General features: G+C 43.2%; 1 protein-coding gene across 3 annotated transcripts in view; it reads left to right on the top strand.

Moving 5' to 3' along the window:
• LOC117221834 (rho guanine nucleotide exchange factor 17) overlaps positions 1-17177 on the top strand; it is a 68535-nt gene that overhangs the window by 31829 nt on the left and 19529 nt on the right. For all 3 annotated transcript variants that reach the window (XM_076523798.1, XM_076523799.1, XM_076523797.1), the window contains exon 8: positions 970-1270. In XM_076523798.1, the coding sequence (XP_076379913.1) occupies positions 970-1270 (301 nt within the window). The remainder of the gene's footprint in view (positions 1-969; positions 1271-17177) is intronic.

Here is a 17177-nt window from a genome sequence, read left to right as displayed (position 1 = left end):
AAGAGGAGAGCAACGCGGCAGAAGCGGCCGGCTGTTTGCCTAGCATTGCCTTTTTCGTCTCCTTCCCCTTCTCGAGCTGCCATTTCCATCGCGTCTATTCGAATACCGGGGAATCAAATGCCACGCAGACGTCCCGGGATCGGTATTTCATTCGTTTCAACCCCTTTCGCGTTGACGCCGTTTGCCCAGCGTTCGGCGCAACCTACTCGAGTCGGTGCATTAGTATCGAGTCTATTGAGTTGGTCCGTAAGCCCCTGCGAATTTATAAGACGATTCTTGGAGATCGTTAGGAGCTCCTGCCGTCGCTTATCGGGATCAGATTGAAGAAAAAGTTCCTTTCTGGAAACGAGAAAACGATTGTAACGTTTCGTACGTCATCGATCGCCTCGCTTCATTTATTCCAGCGTACTTCGTCATCGTGTAGAAAGCGGAATGTGTAGTGTACTGTTTTCAAAGTTGCAATAATTGTGTGCAGCTGAAATGTAGGCGTTCGTACGAGCACTTTATAAATGTCAAAATAAAATGGCGCGCGGAAAGACGGATGAAACGGAAATTTGATATTTGCCAGAAAATTTAATTTTGCAACGTTTAGACTGCTTACTTGTCAGATTCGTCGAATTGATGTTTACTGTTCGGTTATTTAACACAAAATACCTTCGCTGCGCCGTTGCAGCGTTAATCCTTTCCAGACGACGATTTTTTAAAGTGCTAATAATAGTTTCCTCGGGCATCTAGACTATGTATTAAAAAACTAAGATAATTAGAAAAATGAATAATGTAACTTGATCCTTTCTTATCTGCATCATCGAATTACAACTTCTGCAATAAGACGTATAGTTCGTAGAGTGGTCGGCATGTCGACATTCGTCCTCGAAGGGTTAATAAAGTAGGAATTTCGGTAAAATTAGCATAAAATGGAAGCGGATGGAACGGTGCAAGTAAGCCACGGCATTATGCTTGTTTATTCAGGTATAGTAAGAGGCCTCTGCGGGGTCCCTACGGGCAAATGCTCGAGGCCGAAATGGCGAAGCCACGAGCCACCGACATCGCCCTCGAGGAAGGTCTTCGTCCACGTAGGAAAGTTTCCGCGAATCTTTCGTACAACACCAGCTCGAATAACAGCGGCTCCGAGCCGCCAACACCTTGCCATCACAGGACGACCTCCAGCCCGAGCAAACTCGAAGGACTTCCGGGACCAAGTCCCGAACTATTGGCGGAACTACTTCGAGGTTCTTCGGAGAGGGTGGCCCGAGCGCCGGCGCATCGAAACGTGAGTACCATTAAGCTGAATATTACATTAGTTCGATACAGAAACGTCGAGATCGAAAGGAAGGAACGTCGAGCAGAGAGACTCGGTGGACGAAATAAGATGGCGTAGGACTTGGAGAATTTATTTAATTAAAGGTCCACGCAACGTGACCATCTCGATCGTCCTCGTTATTATTAACCGATCGATCGACATTCTTCTTATCACGCGTGATACAATTTTGGAGGACATTTATGATGATAACATTTTACTTTATTCCATGTCTTTTCAAAGAATCGTGATCAAGGCGATCTTCGAAGCATTGAATAGACATATAGAAAAAATGAAATGTCATTACAGTAATGTCTCTCTAATTGACGCTCGGATTCTCCACAAAAATGGACAATTTGGGAAGAGGAGATACGATTAATTTGGGTCTTGTGGCTCTGATTTTTTATGGTTACCGACTGTCAACAATTATAAAAACGAGCCCCGAGACTCTTCTCTTCCCAAATTGTCGATTTTTCTGCACAATCCGAGCGTCAATTAGAGAGACATTACTGTACCTCGAACGTTCTTCGAGATCATCTGCATCAACACATTTCGATGATCCCGCGAATAAAAATAGTGTAAATGAACAATTCTTTCGATTCTTTTCAATCGATGCATTTCGTCTTGCATAAAGATCGGCCGTTTTCTAATTATTTTACGAATCTTTTAGCATCTAAATTGACGCGCTATATTTTCCTGCTGTAGAACTTTTGCTGCGATTCAAAAATCTATCCTCGGATAGTGACTAATGACCAATGGCAAATAAATCACAGAGCCTGAAATGATCGTCCATCAATGTTCAAGATCGCGAGCACAAGTACAATTTGAATTCATAAATCTCTTTTCGTTTCAATTAATTGTGCGGGATTTTTAAGCGTTTCACTCGCTGTTGAATCATAATCACGCATTCACGGGACGCGATGCAACGAGGAGGAGCTAGTCAGTGGATCGATTAACGAACCGGGAGCAGCAAAAACAAAAGGGAGGAAGCCAATGATCTCGAGTCGAGTCAAGAGCACCGCGATTGATCTTATCGTGCCGTCGTATCTCTCTGGCGGTCTCTTCGGCGATTTCCTCCTCTTGTAGCATCTGGCGTCGAATTTAAAGCAACGGATTAATAGATTGTGTTGTTTAGCAAGCAAAGAGAACCAATGGAGCGGCCTCCATTCAATTTGCGAATGGTGTCACGGTCTCTGAAACTAGCGAAATTGCGAATCGTCGTCATTGTAATGCTATAAAGTTGGCTCTTTTAGAAATTCTTTATCAAAAAAATTATAGTACACCAGTACACGCTTCGCTGTGGTTTAACCATAATCGTGGTCATGTAAGACAGTTATTGTGGTACCAGTTAATAATTATGAAACCAATAAGGAATGGTAATTTTTATTGGTCCGTTTTATAGCGTAGTCGACGTAATCTGCATATGCACGTTGTTTCGTATCTCTTGTTATTTGCTTCTTTCTATTGTATCTTCAGCAATATTATTTGTTGATAAAGCTGTAAAGCCAATAAAAATAGCCAGGTCAAAGCATAAAGATTATTAATTGTTTTTCTTTCCGGTTATTGTATCACAAACGAAATGGTTTAACGAATGATGCAATTGTCTGTACAGATTTAAAATTTCATTCTTGCGCTAATCAGCGCGCCTTTGGCTTTACGCCGACAGCGGTCAAGTAAATATTTACAAAGGAATTTTTTTTTATACGTGACCTTGAATGATTTTGCACCATAGGTCATCGTATTTTTCCCCAAAGTCGCTAATAAGCTACTATTATAAAAATACATCGTTCTCTTTAAAAAGAAAAAAAAAACAAAGATGACCTTCAATTTCCGAGACGATTCCTCTTGTAAAAAAAATAGCTACCACTACACCATGATCACCCTTTTTTTTCCACGCAAGCCTTACACGACAAATTTTTCTGGAACTTTTCTAGTTGCGAATATATTCAAGGTGGTCATTTTTTATTGGTTCGCAAACAGGGGCTCGGACCGATCCAGAAATAACTGTCAGCAACTGTTAAGTAGAAGCGTTCAATGAACAGTCGCTACAAGTCCTTACGATTACAGTAATGTCTCCCTAACTGACGCTCAGATTGCGCACGAAAATGGACAATTTGGGAAGAGGAGCTACGATTATTCGAGCCTTCCAGCTCGTTTTTATATTTCTTGACAATTCGTAACTATGAGAACGAACCTCATAGCTCGAATAATCGCATCTCGTCTTCCAAAATTCACCATTTTTGTGGACAATCTGAGCGTCAATTAGAGAAACATCACTGTATCTCGAAACAATAGCTAAATCTTCAACGAGCTAAAACACATTTTCTCTTTCAATAATTTCGAACCGCTGAAGATCCTTCGCGTAGACGTCCACCTCGAATGAACCGCACTCTGTACGCAACGCTGTGCTTTCTTTTCGACGCATAAACAATTCTCCGCGCGATCATAGTCACCGCTTTATTTTGCTCGCTTTCTTTATCTCTCCGAACACGGTTTACATAAGCGCGAATTCGCAAAATATTGGTAGCCTAGTTACGACACTGTGCGCGTATGCAAAGTGGTTCGCTAGCTCGTTCCCCATCAGCCTAATGTTCCCATCCAACTCGGACAGGGAATTTCAGAAACGAAGGAACAAACTATTCGAACAGTCGTCATTTGTAATACAAGACTCCAGACTGGCGAGGAAAATGTAATCTAATAATAATGTTCGGCCATATTTCTGGGATGAGTTGGTGGTTTGGCCAGTGCACTCGAGATTAGCATAGTGTCCCCTTGATTCTGGCACAGCGGGGGCGGCTACGAGGATATTCCTGGCCTTAGGTGTACCCGGGGAATGATCGGTCTCTACCGATGCGCACGGAATCTGCCGACTGACATTTTTATGCAATCCGACCTTGCTCGATACATACATCGCATCGCGGCGATCCCTCCGTGTCGCATGCTATCGCGGAACCATAAGTCGGATCTGGTTTTCGTGCACCGTCGAATTTAGGATCCCAAGGGAACCAGTAACGGCCGGAGCTTTTTCGTTAATCGAACTCCTACGTGTCTATGAATCTAGTCGTCCGACGAGCTCCGAGTCTGAGGGAAATACTGCTCCGAGATGTGTCTATAACGTAGCGTGAGATCCGATCGTAACTTCAGGAATGATAGCAGCAGCATGGGGATTTGCTTTCGAGTTATGGTTGCTCCCGGAATTGATTCATCGGATGCTTGTCGCAAAGAGAAGCGATACGTAACGTCGATTGGCTGCGAGTCTTTTGCAATTAAATTCATCGATGGTAATAGTGTAACAGACTCCGAATGAAGTATAACTCTTTCCAGATTCTAGTTTTCATCGTTTAAGTCATTCCTTTAACCAGTTAGCTGTGGCGCCTCCTTTTCAGAACGAGCACCTATATGTGACGCGAGAATCGAGCGATGACGAGTATACTCGTCGAACACAGAGTAAGTGACGCTGTTAAAATAACGGATCAAAAATACGGTTTTATTTGATAAAATTAACAATTTTATTACTAATATTTACTTATTCGTTTAACATTGGCATATGCTATATAAGTAATAAACGAAAAACGCGGGAGAAATCAAATAATTATAAAAGTTGAACATTCAAATTGCTGCTGTAGAGTGGTATTCGGCAAAGCAAGGAACGATGCATAATGGCACTTTACGCGTCGAACACTAATATTTAATCTTATTTTTATAATCTTCGTGTAGAATTGGCCTAAAAATATTTTAAACATCTTGAAATTTGAGAATGTGTTTCTGTTATCGCTAACATTACAATTTAAATAGCCAATGTGGTCGCTACTTTTTACGCGCGACGAGTATACTCGTTACGACACAAAATACCGTCACATCTCCGTGACTAGTATAATCGTCAAACACAGCTAACTGGTTAAGTCGACGCAAAATTGTGTCCTTCCACTGACATAGTATTTGAACAGCGAACAATATCGTGTTCACGATATCGTGCAAAATATCGTACGGCAAGGAATCATTTCGCAAAGGTTCCCGCGTTTTGAAAAAGTAGGCCGAGTGCAACTCGACTTGCGAAACCTCCGCGCGGAAGCCCGAGCAGACAAAATAAAAATAGTTGTTCAATTTGATCGATGACACACGAAATGGTTACAACGAAGTGAGCCCGAAATATGAAAGCAGTTTTGTTTCACTTAGAAAACAGCATCAGGCGTATTTGTCGTGATTATAGTGTTTACGGTGGGAACTGCGTGCGCGCGCGAACAGGATATTAGTCATACAAGCGGAAAATGGATTTCCCCTGATTGAGAGAAAGCAGAATCGTTTGTAATACCGAGCACGGAACGTTGGTGATCATCTCACGGAATCGTGTGAAAAGGATCTGTTTTCTTGTTGAAACATTATCGAGGAACGTTTTTTCGTTCTCAGAAAAATTACGCTTGCGAAAATGAAATCGAACGAATGAAAGTTGTTCGGCGGCGTCGACGGCGTCGATTCGTGTCGAACAGGAAAATCTCTCGAACGGGAAAAGAGGGAAAAAAAAGATCGACACTTCGCCGCAGAAGTGCCGTTCAGCAGTTTATGAAATACAATCGACTATAATAACGAGCAGACGCATAGAATTTCTAAAGCATATAAACTAACGCGAGCGAAAATAACGGACCCCACTATTCGGATAAACAAAGATATTTTCAGTTGAGCTCTTTATCTATCTTCTGATGTCATCGGTTCGCAAGATATCGCGTAGATTTCGAGATCTTCATGAATGGATCGCGATGCCGGCGATTTACGACATTCGGGCGCGGTGACGTCGACGGCAAACGTGACGTTCGATCGTACGTACGTTGCCCGCCGGTAAGTTATAGCAACCCTCCCGCCCACTTCATCATTTTGATAAACGCCGCGTTCCGCCTGAATTTCTCTTCGTTTTTTTTGTCGCAAATGTTACAGCGAGTTCGTACCAGTTAACCGGAAAAATAAAGGGCGGTTCCGCTGAATAATCTCTTTGACCGTTTAATAATGCACAACTCTGCATTGCATCGGAATAATGTAGAAATAATGAGGGGTTTCGAAAGAATGTCATGTATTTTATTGGCTGGCTAAAATTATTTGAAATTCGAGTATTTACGAGAACCGCCAACGCGTAACTGAATTATTCAGGAAATCATTTAGAATTAAATGTTATAGTCGCATTCGATCAAATAAGAATTAAGTGTGTCAAATTTAATATAGAGAGAGAGGGAGCAGCTTGTGTTTATAAACTATTTGAAACATGGCTATTCAAAATGCTTTACCGACATGCATTCTCCGCGCGAATGGACGTTCGTGAAAGATGGTCTGCTTTGAAGATGTTCGATAAATAAGTAGAAAGATACTTGAACATTGCGGAATCGGACGTCGCTGCAGCGACACAGACTAAACAATCGTCGCATGGAGACGTTAAAAAAAAGATATAAAATAATTCTTGAACACGCGCAATAAACGTGCATCCCCACTTTTTTGTCTCGCAGAGATGGCCATCGATTTTTGTGTACCTTGTTCGTGCCGGTGAAACAGATTTGTTCCTCCCCCACACGCAAACGATGCGAACAGTCTAACTCCAATTGGATTGAAATTTTGTGCAGAATTTAAAAATCACCAAATTCGACTCTTTAAGAACTAACGTTCCTACTTTGATTATATACACAGTCGTTCTATTCAGCTGCATCGATTAGCTCTTCTTGGTCCTTAGTAATTTCTCCCATAGAACGAGGCAATTTTTGTTTCTCGCGCGTCTATACTTGCTTCAATTCCCAGATTTCGGAAGAAACGAATAACATCTGTATTTGATCTGTATTCAATTAGATCACGCAAAAATCGCGCATACTGCTCGCAATATGCCACTTCGCTTCAGCAACGTAATAATATCCCAAAATCGGAATCGTTGCATAATTATCAATCTCCAGCCGACGGATGTAAAACGTCGAAGCAGCTTATGCTAGCAGTTTCAATTTAAACGTTTTATCATGAATTCGATATTGCGTCCTTGCAAGCCGCACCAGGTGTGAAAGCCGCCCGAGATCCGCAGCCCGCTTATACCCGATTTCCCTATCAATCTCGCAAAGTACTTGAGCAGATGGAACACGACTTCGCCCCGGCAGCATTGAAAAAGGCTCAGCGAGCGGAACGCGAAGGAGGCTCGCGGAAAAAGAATCGGCCGACACACGGGCGCAGGAGTTTTCGCGAAGCTTTCGCGCGGTAACAAAAAGCTCGGCAGCCGTCGATAGGAGCGGCGCGTTCGAGAGGAGCGATTGTCGATCGGGGTGTTCTTTTGGTGGTAAAGGTACAAGGTCGGCGAGGCTCCCTGGGACAAGGTCGTGGCGGGAAAGCTCCTCGGGCAGGATGGACAAGCGGAGGCAGAGGCGGAGGCAGAAGCGGAGGCAGAAGCGGAGGCAGAGACAGAGGCAAAGGCACAGAGGTAGAAGTAGATGGCAGAGGCAGAGGCAGAGGTAGAAGCATGAGTAGAAGCAGAGGAAGCATGAGCGGAGGCAGAAGCAGCGAGCCAGGCCAGGATACGCTGTGGCGCGCGTGTAATCCACGTGAGAGCGCGCGCCGGCGTTCTGGAACCGAAACATCTGCCTCTCTTCCTCCTTAGCGGCCGCTATTCTCTTGGGCATCGATCAGACTAGCCGTGGTTGTGCGACGGGTCGCCAGTTTCAGGCGTAGCGCCGTGTCTCGCTGTCGCTCCGCAAAAGCTCCAGCCGATCGCGATCCCGCGAATCTCGCGATCGCCCGCGACCGCGACCGCGACCGCGAACGCGACCGCGACCGCGACACGTGTGAACCTCGACGCGAATCGGTAGTATGCTCGCGTGGCGAACACCTTGACTCGCGTGCTCTCGAGGCCGCGTAGCTCCGAGCCGAAGGGACACAGACACCCTTGCTCGCTCGCTCGCTTGCTTGCGATCGTTTCCGAGGTCTCTCTATTCCCCCCCTCGAGGCCCCGCAGCTCTCGGTACACCCGTCACGTGTGAGTCCTTTGAAAAACGTATCCCGAGAATGGTAACGGTAATCGACGAGAGCATTGTACGCTTTGTAGACTAGTTTCCGTTGATTTCGGTGCGCTGGTCCGATCGGCCGCGATCGGCGACGATGTGATAGTTCCGCGCTCGGCACGCGGTAGAGTGGGGCATATCGGTGACCGGTGACCGTGATCCAAGGGAATTACGAGATTAGGCGAGAGTGCCGACGCTACCCCCGGCTGCAACGGTGCTCGTTAAGATCATTGAAATATCCCGCACGCCGCCGAAGAAAACGAGTATCGGCTGTAAAGTTGTTTGGAAGATTCCAAAGACTTCCCGTGGTACTGTTAGCCGCGGCTAGAACTAATATTACCCGACTAGAGTAACGGCATATTTGCTAGTGCATCACGTAAGCTCGGCCACCTTCTATTTATTCTCGATTCTATTCGGATCAACGTGTACCACTTGCTGCTCATAATCTAAGAAATCGTGGAAATAATCGCGGCTGCAACAAGTAGCACGGCGGCCGGTTGCTATAAATGCGAATCCGTAAGACCTTCTGCTCTCGGAAGTCGAGTAGCGCTGCTCGACGTAATTATTTCACACGCTCGCGCCACGAACCGCACTCCACTGAAATCTTTTTGATAACCGACGATCCGCCGTGCGCCACTCGAGAGACACCGGTGCCCACGGAATCACCGATTCCGAATTTCGAGCAACTGGATTATTTTCGAAATTATTCCCTCGGTCGATTTCTTTCGTCGACTCGATCGCATTTTCGTCGTTTAAGATACCGACACGGTGTCCATTCGAGGCGATCTTCACGGACGGCAGAATCTCTGAACTCGTGGCTGGCCAAACGTGTGTTTCACGTGTACATTGGTCAACATATGCGACACCGTTTATCGCGAAATTCTGGGAGAATTTAATCTAGCGCAGCGCCCGAATAAATAACACGTTCTCTGCGTGGTTCGGTAGAACCACGTGAACCATCTCGTTTCAAACTTACCTCGTCTCGTCTCCGAAACATCGTTCCCGAGGAAGGAATTTAACCATTACGTTACTTTCACATCGAGGAACAAATTAAGTAAAATTCGTCGCAGTCCCGTTAGATGGAGGTTCATTATTCGATTAGAAGTTTGTGTTTTACTATGGCTGGTTATCGTAACGAAGCGTCCACTTTAATGCAGAGTGCAGGCAGTTAAAGTATCGTACGATATTCGATTCGGGGCCCATAACGATCGCGCCGCGTCATCCCCCCCCCCTCCCCCGCCCCGTTCGGTAATTAACATTTTCGTGGGTAATTGTGAGAAAACAGTCGATTATAATTTTTACTACTTTATGGAAACGCGATAACTGCGCTCGCGGAGCGCTTCCGCGTTCCGCGGACCGTTCGCATTCATTCTGTTATTGTGCAATGAATATGGAAAATGATCACGGGAATCGCGCAGCATGCTGCGGGAATATCGAGGGAACCTTTGTTTGATCCACCTAATTGGAGGATAACAGAAATAACATAAGTACTGGACGAGCAATACCGATATACACTTGGCAAAAGTCAAAGGTTAACCTTCAGTTTCGCCGCTAGTTAGGCAGGATTACGCGCGCAGCTCCTTTGAATCGTTAAAACTCGCTGCGTATAGTTTCGTAGCGGGATCCTTTGAGTCCTGCGAATTAGCTGTACGCTACGTTGTCCCAAAGTTGCGCCGATCGGTAACTAATTTCCGCGCGGTGCTACTTAACACTCGATGATGATCATGCGCGGCTTCGCAACGCCGAAATTACAGTTCGCGTCTCTTTCCTCGCTCGTTCAGCAACGAAAGCGAGTTCACTCGTCCCGCGTATACGACTTCGTAACCACGTTATTTTACATGTTACGACGTGTTATGTTTGCCCGTTCAATTATACCGTAATCCGTGCATTACTCGAAATCGCATTGAACTCGTGCGTTATCGCATGGCATCGAACGGGCTTCGTTTATCTTCTCTTGTATCGTTATGCCATCGCGTGTCGTCGCCGATGAAAAACAAGAGACATAAACGTAATGGATCTTGTATTTATTGCTCGCGTTCATCTATGATTGGACACAACTGCTTTTTCATCTGTCCATCTATAAGACCTTAACCGGACTGCCAATTACTGCCAGTTATTGTTTCAGCAAAAAAATGACATGTTTCCAAATTAGTAAGTGCAAGTAAATTTACGTTGAAACGTTGCAAACTCGCTGAACTAATAGAGGATTGCATACATCTTTGAACAATTACATTAACGTATATTAATGACGACTTGTTTAAAGTTGCGTGGGACCGTCGCGGCAACCATAATCCGGTTGGGGGTTAAGTGCATACATTCTGCTGTATGATAATTAATACGTATTGCTGTATAATATTTATTGTATATTACGCTCCTGGAATATCTTCTTTTTTTTAATTTCAACGACTGTACATCCGTGTGATAAACTAATGTATTAATTATTCAGTTATTCGTTGGTGAATTATCTCGTTACTAATTAACTATTTGGTCCGGGAAAAGTACTTTGTTCGATAACATAAGATAAAACGGTACTTCGTAAATTACTCCTTTCATATGCTTCTTTAAGAATTAAATAAATAAAACACGTATAGAAATAGAATTACGGATTCTATGCAATTCGCAATGTATTCGATCAAAACAATTTGTACGTACACCGTGTATAACACCGAGCGGTTATCGATCAATTATTTGTCATCCGCCCAATAATATGGATTGCTGATAATAGGTTTACGTTGCACGATTATGTTTCCATTTTAACACGGAAGGTTGTCGATAATAGTTACGAGTAAAGTCGATCGTCATGTACCTTCTGCGCTGCAATAATAAAAAGGTCAAAGAGTACGCTCTCCGCTTGCCTGCCTCTTAGAAAAGCTCCTTAGTTCTCAGATCTTTTCCCGTTGAGCTGTCGTTGTTTAATGCCACATAGGGGCACGCAGATCCACACAATAAATAAAAACGATCTGTCCAATAGAAAACATTATCGCGGAAACCGTGACAGATCCGTGGAAAACATTTCCTCCTGTACAGTTTCCCAACGTCGTCTTAGTTCGTCGTTCTAAATTGTTGCATTATTTTCCGCACATAAATAAATATCGCTCAATACATAAAAATGATAATTTATTATTAAAGCGTTCGATTATGTTTCAAAATACTATTGTAGTTGTCAGAATCTGCAGATTCGCTCTACGCAAGAATCGTTCACAGTAAGAATCACAGTTAGCTCTGAAAATATTCTGAAATTTGATAACGTTACTTCAAAAATTGAATTTCTGAAAAGCCGAGAGAATGACGCGAAAACAATCTGTTACGTAAAAATCTACAAGAATTGTCCACCGGTTATCAAAACGCAGTCTCGGTGTCGATCGATGTTGCACCGATTCGGAAACACCGTGGTCGAAACGTGCTCCACTCGGGCGACGAGCCGCGGCGCCCGGTTCTCAAAAACCTGGGAATTGCATAAACATCCGCGGTCTAATCAGTTCGGTAATCGGATGGAATAGCGAGCCTTCTCGATGGAGGAAGGAAAGCCTCGCGAGCGAAAAAGACAGAAAAGGGAGCTTGTAAGCTCGCGAGGGGGCCCTGAGTCAGCTCGCTAAATATAACACACCGTGGAACGGCACACGTACGACGTGTTCGACGTATGATCATCCAACTCGAAGTGTGAAAGCTCCGCGTGGAAACGCCAAAACTTGCCGGACGAGTCCGGAGTGGACCGAGCTTTTAAAGTGACGCTGCTGAATCACTCCGAGGCGAGAGGCGAGAGGCTCCAGCAGACACGAGACAGCTTTTGTCCGTGGTTCCGCGATCAGAATTTCTGCGATCGACGGTCCGCTCGCTGACGATCATTAAATCAATACACGCGAGCCGTCGCCCATCGGGTTTTCCCCACGAACCTTCAATGTTTTTAACTTCTACAGACCGCCCCATAATCGGCGATCTACACGCCCGCTAAAAAACAATCGATCATGCCGATCAACCGTATATCGCTGTACAATGGCTCCAGATTGAAACTATTGCAATTCAATTTGTAATACTGAAAACAGCATGAGTCGTAATTGATAATCGGCCATTTTTATTCTTATTTTAATGTCGTCCAGTCAACCGCGCTCGTCCAAATGCGGTACCGTTTTTCGTTTCTAACAAATGCTCGCAGAATTTCAACGATCTTATTTACAATCTTGATCGAACATTTTCTGCCAAGGTTAATGCCGATCAGCTTGCTTTATCACAATCTATTTTCTATTTTAATTGATCTTAGTCATGGCCAACGGCTGTAGCTCGGCTGTTACGCGTTCAATTAAGTTGGCGCATAAATAAAACCTCGCATAAAAACAATTTATTCTACACAATCCGCTCGCTTTTACGCATCGAATCGTCTTCTGTGTCGTCTTCTCAACTCTTTTCTATTATTTCGACCGTTTCTATTATCTCCGACTGTCGTCTGTAATCATTGTTTTACTATAATCGTCTTGAAATCGGGGCTTCGATTGTTTCCTCGTGGAAGGAAAGTCGGAAGAAATAGAAAATTCTTGTTACTCGACCAGCAATGAAACTTACCCTCGAATTAAATTCTCAATATCTCTATGGAGTATCGATTCGATTGATCATTTCTTTCGTCGCGAAAAGTAGGCCTGTTCGCCTAGTGGAATTCGCTAGGAGCAACGCGACTCTCCTGTAATTATCTTTCTTTGTTATTAATAATCCTTTTGCCACGGTGTCAAGGAAATGTTACCAATAAAGTAGCGGTGTAAAATTAATGACCCTTGTAGTTGATAAGGGGAACCTTGATCGAAGGAAACCTCCTTTCCTCACATCGTTAGCTTTTCCGATATTATAAATCTCTCGCTTCTGTAAACGAGTACAACTTTTACACAATTCAGGATATTTTTACTGGAACAGGCGATGCTAGTGAACGTGTTCCGAGAATGATCCCGCGTTCATATCAACAAACAAAAGTGAAATTTAATGCGGGGGCAATTACACGCTCGCGCTGATATATCGCTATTTCACTGTATGTCTAATAGATAGAAGAAATTACATCGAGCTGTCTGATAAATTTGCGGAAACCAAACAGAAAATATCTGCTTCAAACACGTAACGTTCGTGCCGGTCCCCGATCTTCTTCTAATCGGAACTCACGTTTTACGGGGTATTTTGTAGCATTTTTTTTTTCTCGATTCCATTTTACTCCTTTAATCCGACAAAAATAAACGTAAGCATGATTAAACTGACGCGGAGTATCGACGCGGTCTATTTTAAAATGGGACCATGAAAGTTGAATACAAGGTGTGTGTGTGTGTGTGTGTGTGTGTGTGTGTGTGTGTGTGTGTGTGTGTGTGTGTGTGTTCCGTAGTACAGTAATGTCTCCCTAACTGACGCTCAAATCCTGCACAAAAATGGACAATTTGGGAAAAGTAGATTCGAGCTCGTTTTTATAGTTGTTGACAATTCGTAACTATAAAAATGAACCACAAGGATCGAATAATCGTATCTTCTCTTCCTAAATTGTCCATTTTTGTGGACAATCTGAGCGTCACAATTACAGAGACATTACTGTATTTCTTTAAAAATAAAATGCGAATGTTGTCTGAACGCGAGTTCATCAACGATTTATTGCAAACTCACGGTTGAATGAATAATACTAATATGAATAATAATACTAATAATACTCTCTAATACTCAATAATATGAATAATAATACTAATATGAATAATAATAATACACCGTGTACAAGGTGATCGATTTTAATCTACGGTGCCGATTATTTCCTCGCGACGTATGCTATTTTCTCACGGACAGTCGCACTTGCAGAGAAAGATAGGTCAGCTTCGTACACGACAGAAGAATCGACAAATAGCGAAAGGTTAATGAAGTTGCTAAATATTCGCCCTCTGTGCCCTCTGTAGAAATTACACGAGAAACAAGTAGAGCACAAGGGACTTTGTCATAAACGTATGTTGCGATCAGCTAGAACGTAAATACATGAATGACTGCGCTGCATCGAAAAGCCTGTCGATATATGTATAACTTCGCCGATCTTCTCGAAATTTCTTACACACTATTGATTTTCCCTCGTCCACACACGCGTGCAGAGCACGCGAGTAACGTTTTAAAAACGTTATTAACATCTCGATTTTTCCATTACGCGCATACTACGTACACGCATGATAAAATACAAGTAGAAGGAGATATTACAGTTCCCCTCGTACTATCAATGACCTATATTTTGAAAACATTATTGTTTCATTGTTAATCATGGATCCTTACTTCAATCATTTTTCTATATAGATTTACGAGGCACTTCACATTTCGCAATCGATTAATATTTATAATTATATTTACGCGATATATAATCATATAATTATATTTATCGCTACAGTCGCTTCCAAAAGTTACTATCCACAAATAAAAGTATTAAATACACAAACGAGCAAGCCGCTATTTATCCACAATTAATACATGGTTAGGCTGCCAAGCATGGTTTCTGCCTCACTGAAATGAATCTGCGCGAATGATACAGGTATATGACGCGTACTTATTGTCGTGCTATCTATTGTAACAGTTTCCTACGCCAGAGCTGATATTATAGATGGAAGATATGCCCGTTTCACCTTTATAGTGACGGAAAGATCTATTTCTTATGAAAGCACTCGAACCGATTTCTTAAGGAAAAAGTGATTTCAAAAGGTGCAGGTAACCCATATAAGTTACCACGAATGAAATGTCAAGAGATGTCGCACGAAATGATCCAAAAATCTGCAAAAGCAGCGAGAGAAATGTCATCACGCCGGAAGCAAACCCCGCACAGAATGTTTCATTATTCTTTGTCGAATTTTTAACAGCAATCTTTTGCCATCTCTATACCATTTTTAGTGACGTACTTGTAATTATCATGTACTAAGAACTCGCAATTCCGTTCTAACTAAGCCACCTAATTATTTCCTTTAGCTGCGACAATGCGAGGAATGTTTCTTGCGTGATTTAAGTGATTTAGTGGCAGAAAAAAATTCGTTTATGCACATTACATTTCAACGTTTCCTTCCAACCTACATTTACAATTTATTTACCAGTTAGTATTACAGTAATGTCTCTCCAATTGACGCCCAGATAGACCACAAAAATGGACAATTTGGGAGGAGGAGATACGATTATTCGAGCCTTGCGGTTTATTCTTATAGTTATAAATTGTCCACAATTATAAAAACGAGCCGCAAGGCTCGAATAATCGTATCTCCTCTTCCCAAATTATCCATTTTAGTGGACAATCTGAGCGTCAGTAAGGGAGACATTACCGTATTACTTATCGCTAGAGTCAATATCGAATAATGTTCATTCGAGACGTGCAACACAGAAAATCTATTGTAATAAGAAATTAGAAAAGTGACTGCAAACAATAACTAAAAATAGAGAAAGTGAATATTTAATTGAGCAAATCGATGGCGAGAAATCATTCTATCGTTCTTAATCCGCAAAGGAACGAATCGCGCGTCTCGTCGGTTCTAACCAAGCACCAACAATCGCGTAAAAGTGAGAAAGGCGGATTCGTTCGGTCGGCAGGGATTGATCAGTTGTCGATTTTTTGGTGCAGCATCGGTTGGATACGCGGAACGATCCGGATAGGAGTCGGCGCGATTGATATGCGAGTGAAAAGTTCACGTTATTGCGAAGGATTAGCAAAGGTGGTCGAAGAGGATGACGATGAACGCTGGTCGGAAACTCATCAGCCAGACGTCGGTGGACAGCGAAAGTAACGAGCGTGTCAGCACAGACCGCGTGGGTAGTTTTCCTTTTCATGCTTACACGAATCCGAACCGTCTGAACGTGCACCGTGTGCACAGTGTTTGTTGTTACACTGCCGCCACAGTTTTTCCCTCCTCGCACGTACCCCGTTTTATTAGTTATTCCACGCGAATGCAGAATACGCTGGCTGGCCCGAGCATTCTACGCTTTCCGAACCGAGGCCTCCCACCCAGACCACTGACTAGTTAATATACGACTCGAAATCTATGTTTGCGCTTCCACCCACCACACTTTCTACATCCGCGAAATTTCGTTTTATCAGTTGTTTCCCGGAAAATATACGGGGGATTTAGTCGAAAGGTGAAGGTTGTTGCCAAACGATTTGCACCGCTGCATTGCAATGGATTGCGCTGGATCGGGCTCGGTCTTTCTGGTAGAACGGGTTGGACCGTAAAATCAATCACGGTTTGTCGTTTCTTTTTTTTCTTGTTTTTTTTTCTTTTTTTTAACTATCGAACAGCAATCGGTACGGTTGCGCACGTGTCGAACGATCCGGCGATTTTTAGCTGTAACGAAATTTCTTTTATGCATGCGGCGGAACGAAACTCTGCACAAAAGCTTTCGCGAGCTCTTAACCCTGGAGCGGTTCTGTTCGACCCCGTTTGCTATTTTCCACGTTTACTGGTTTACAAGATTGTTACGGTTGAGCGGCGAAACGTTTGTGTCACTCTCTATTAGAAGTGTCGCAATCGACCAGAATGTAGAATCCTTTCGTGCGGTTTCTTTACCTCCGACATTCTCTCCACGTAAATGTCGTTTTTCCTGATAAAATAGACAAATCGTGACAACGTGAGATAGCAAGCGACGTTGGTAACAGCTCTGGAATACTTCTCATGCTTAAAATTGAAACGACGATGACCTCAGAATTAGTTGTGTCGCAATAAACTCGAGAGTTCTCAACTAGATCGATAAACATTTGACGACTGTTCCAGGGTTCGCATCAGATCAAAATTTATTGTCATTAATACGTTCAGTTGTATTCGACCGATCATTTGTATTTGACTTTACCTTTCAATAGCGATTCATATTTCTCGGTACAGTAATGTCTCTCTAATTGACGCTCAGGT

The sequence above is a fragment of the Megalopta genalis genome, chromosome 7 (assembly GCF_051020955.1).
Source record: "Megalopta genalis isolate 19385.01 chromosome 7, iyMegGena1_principal, whole genome shotgun sequence".
Taxonomy (NCBI): Eukaryota; Metazoa; Arthropoda; class Insecta; order Hymenoptera; family Halictidae; genus Megalopta; species Megalopta genalis.
This window is presented reverse-complemented; position numbering and strand designations above follow the sequence as displayed.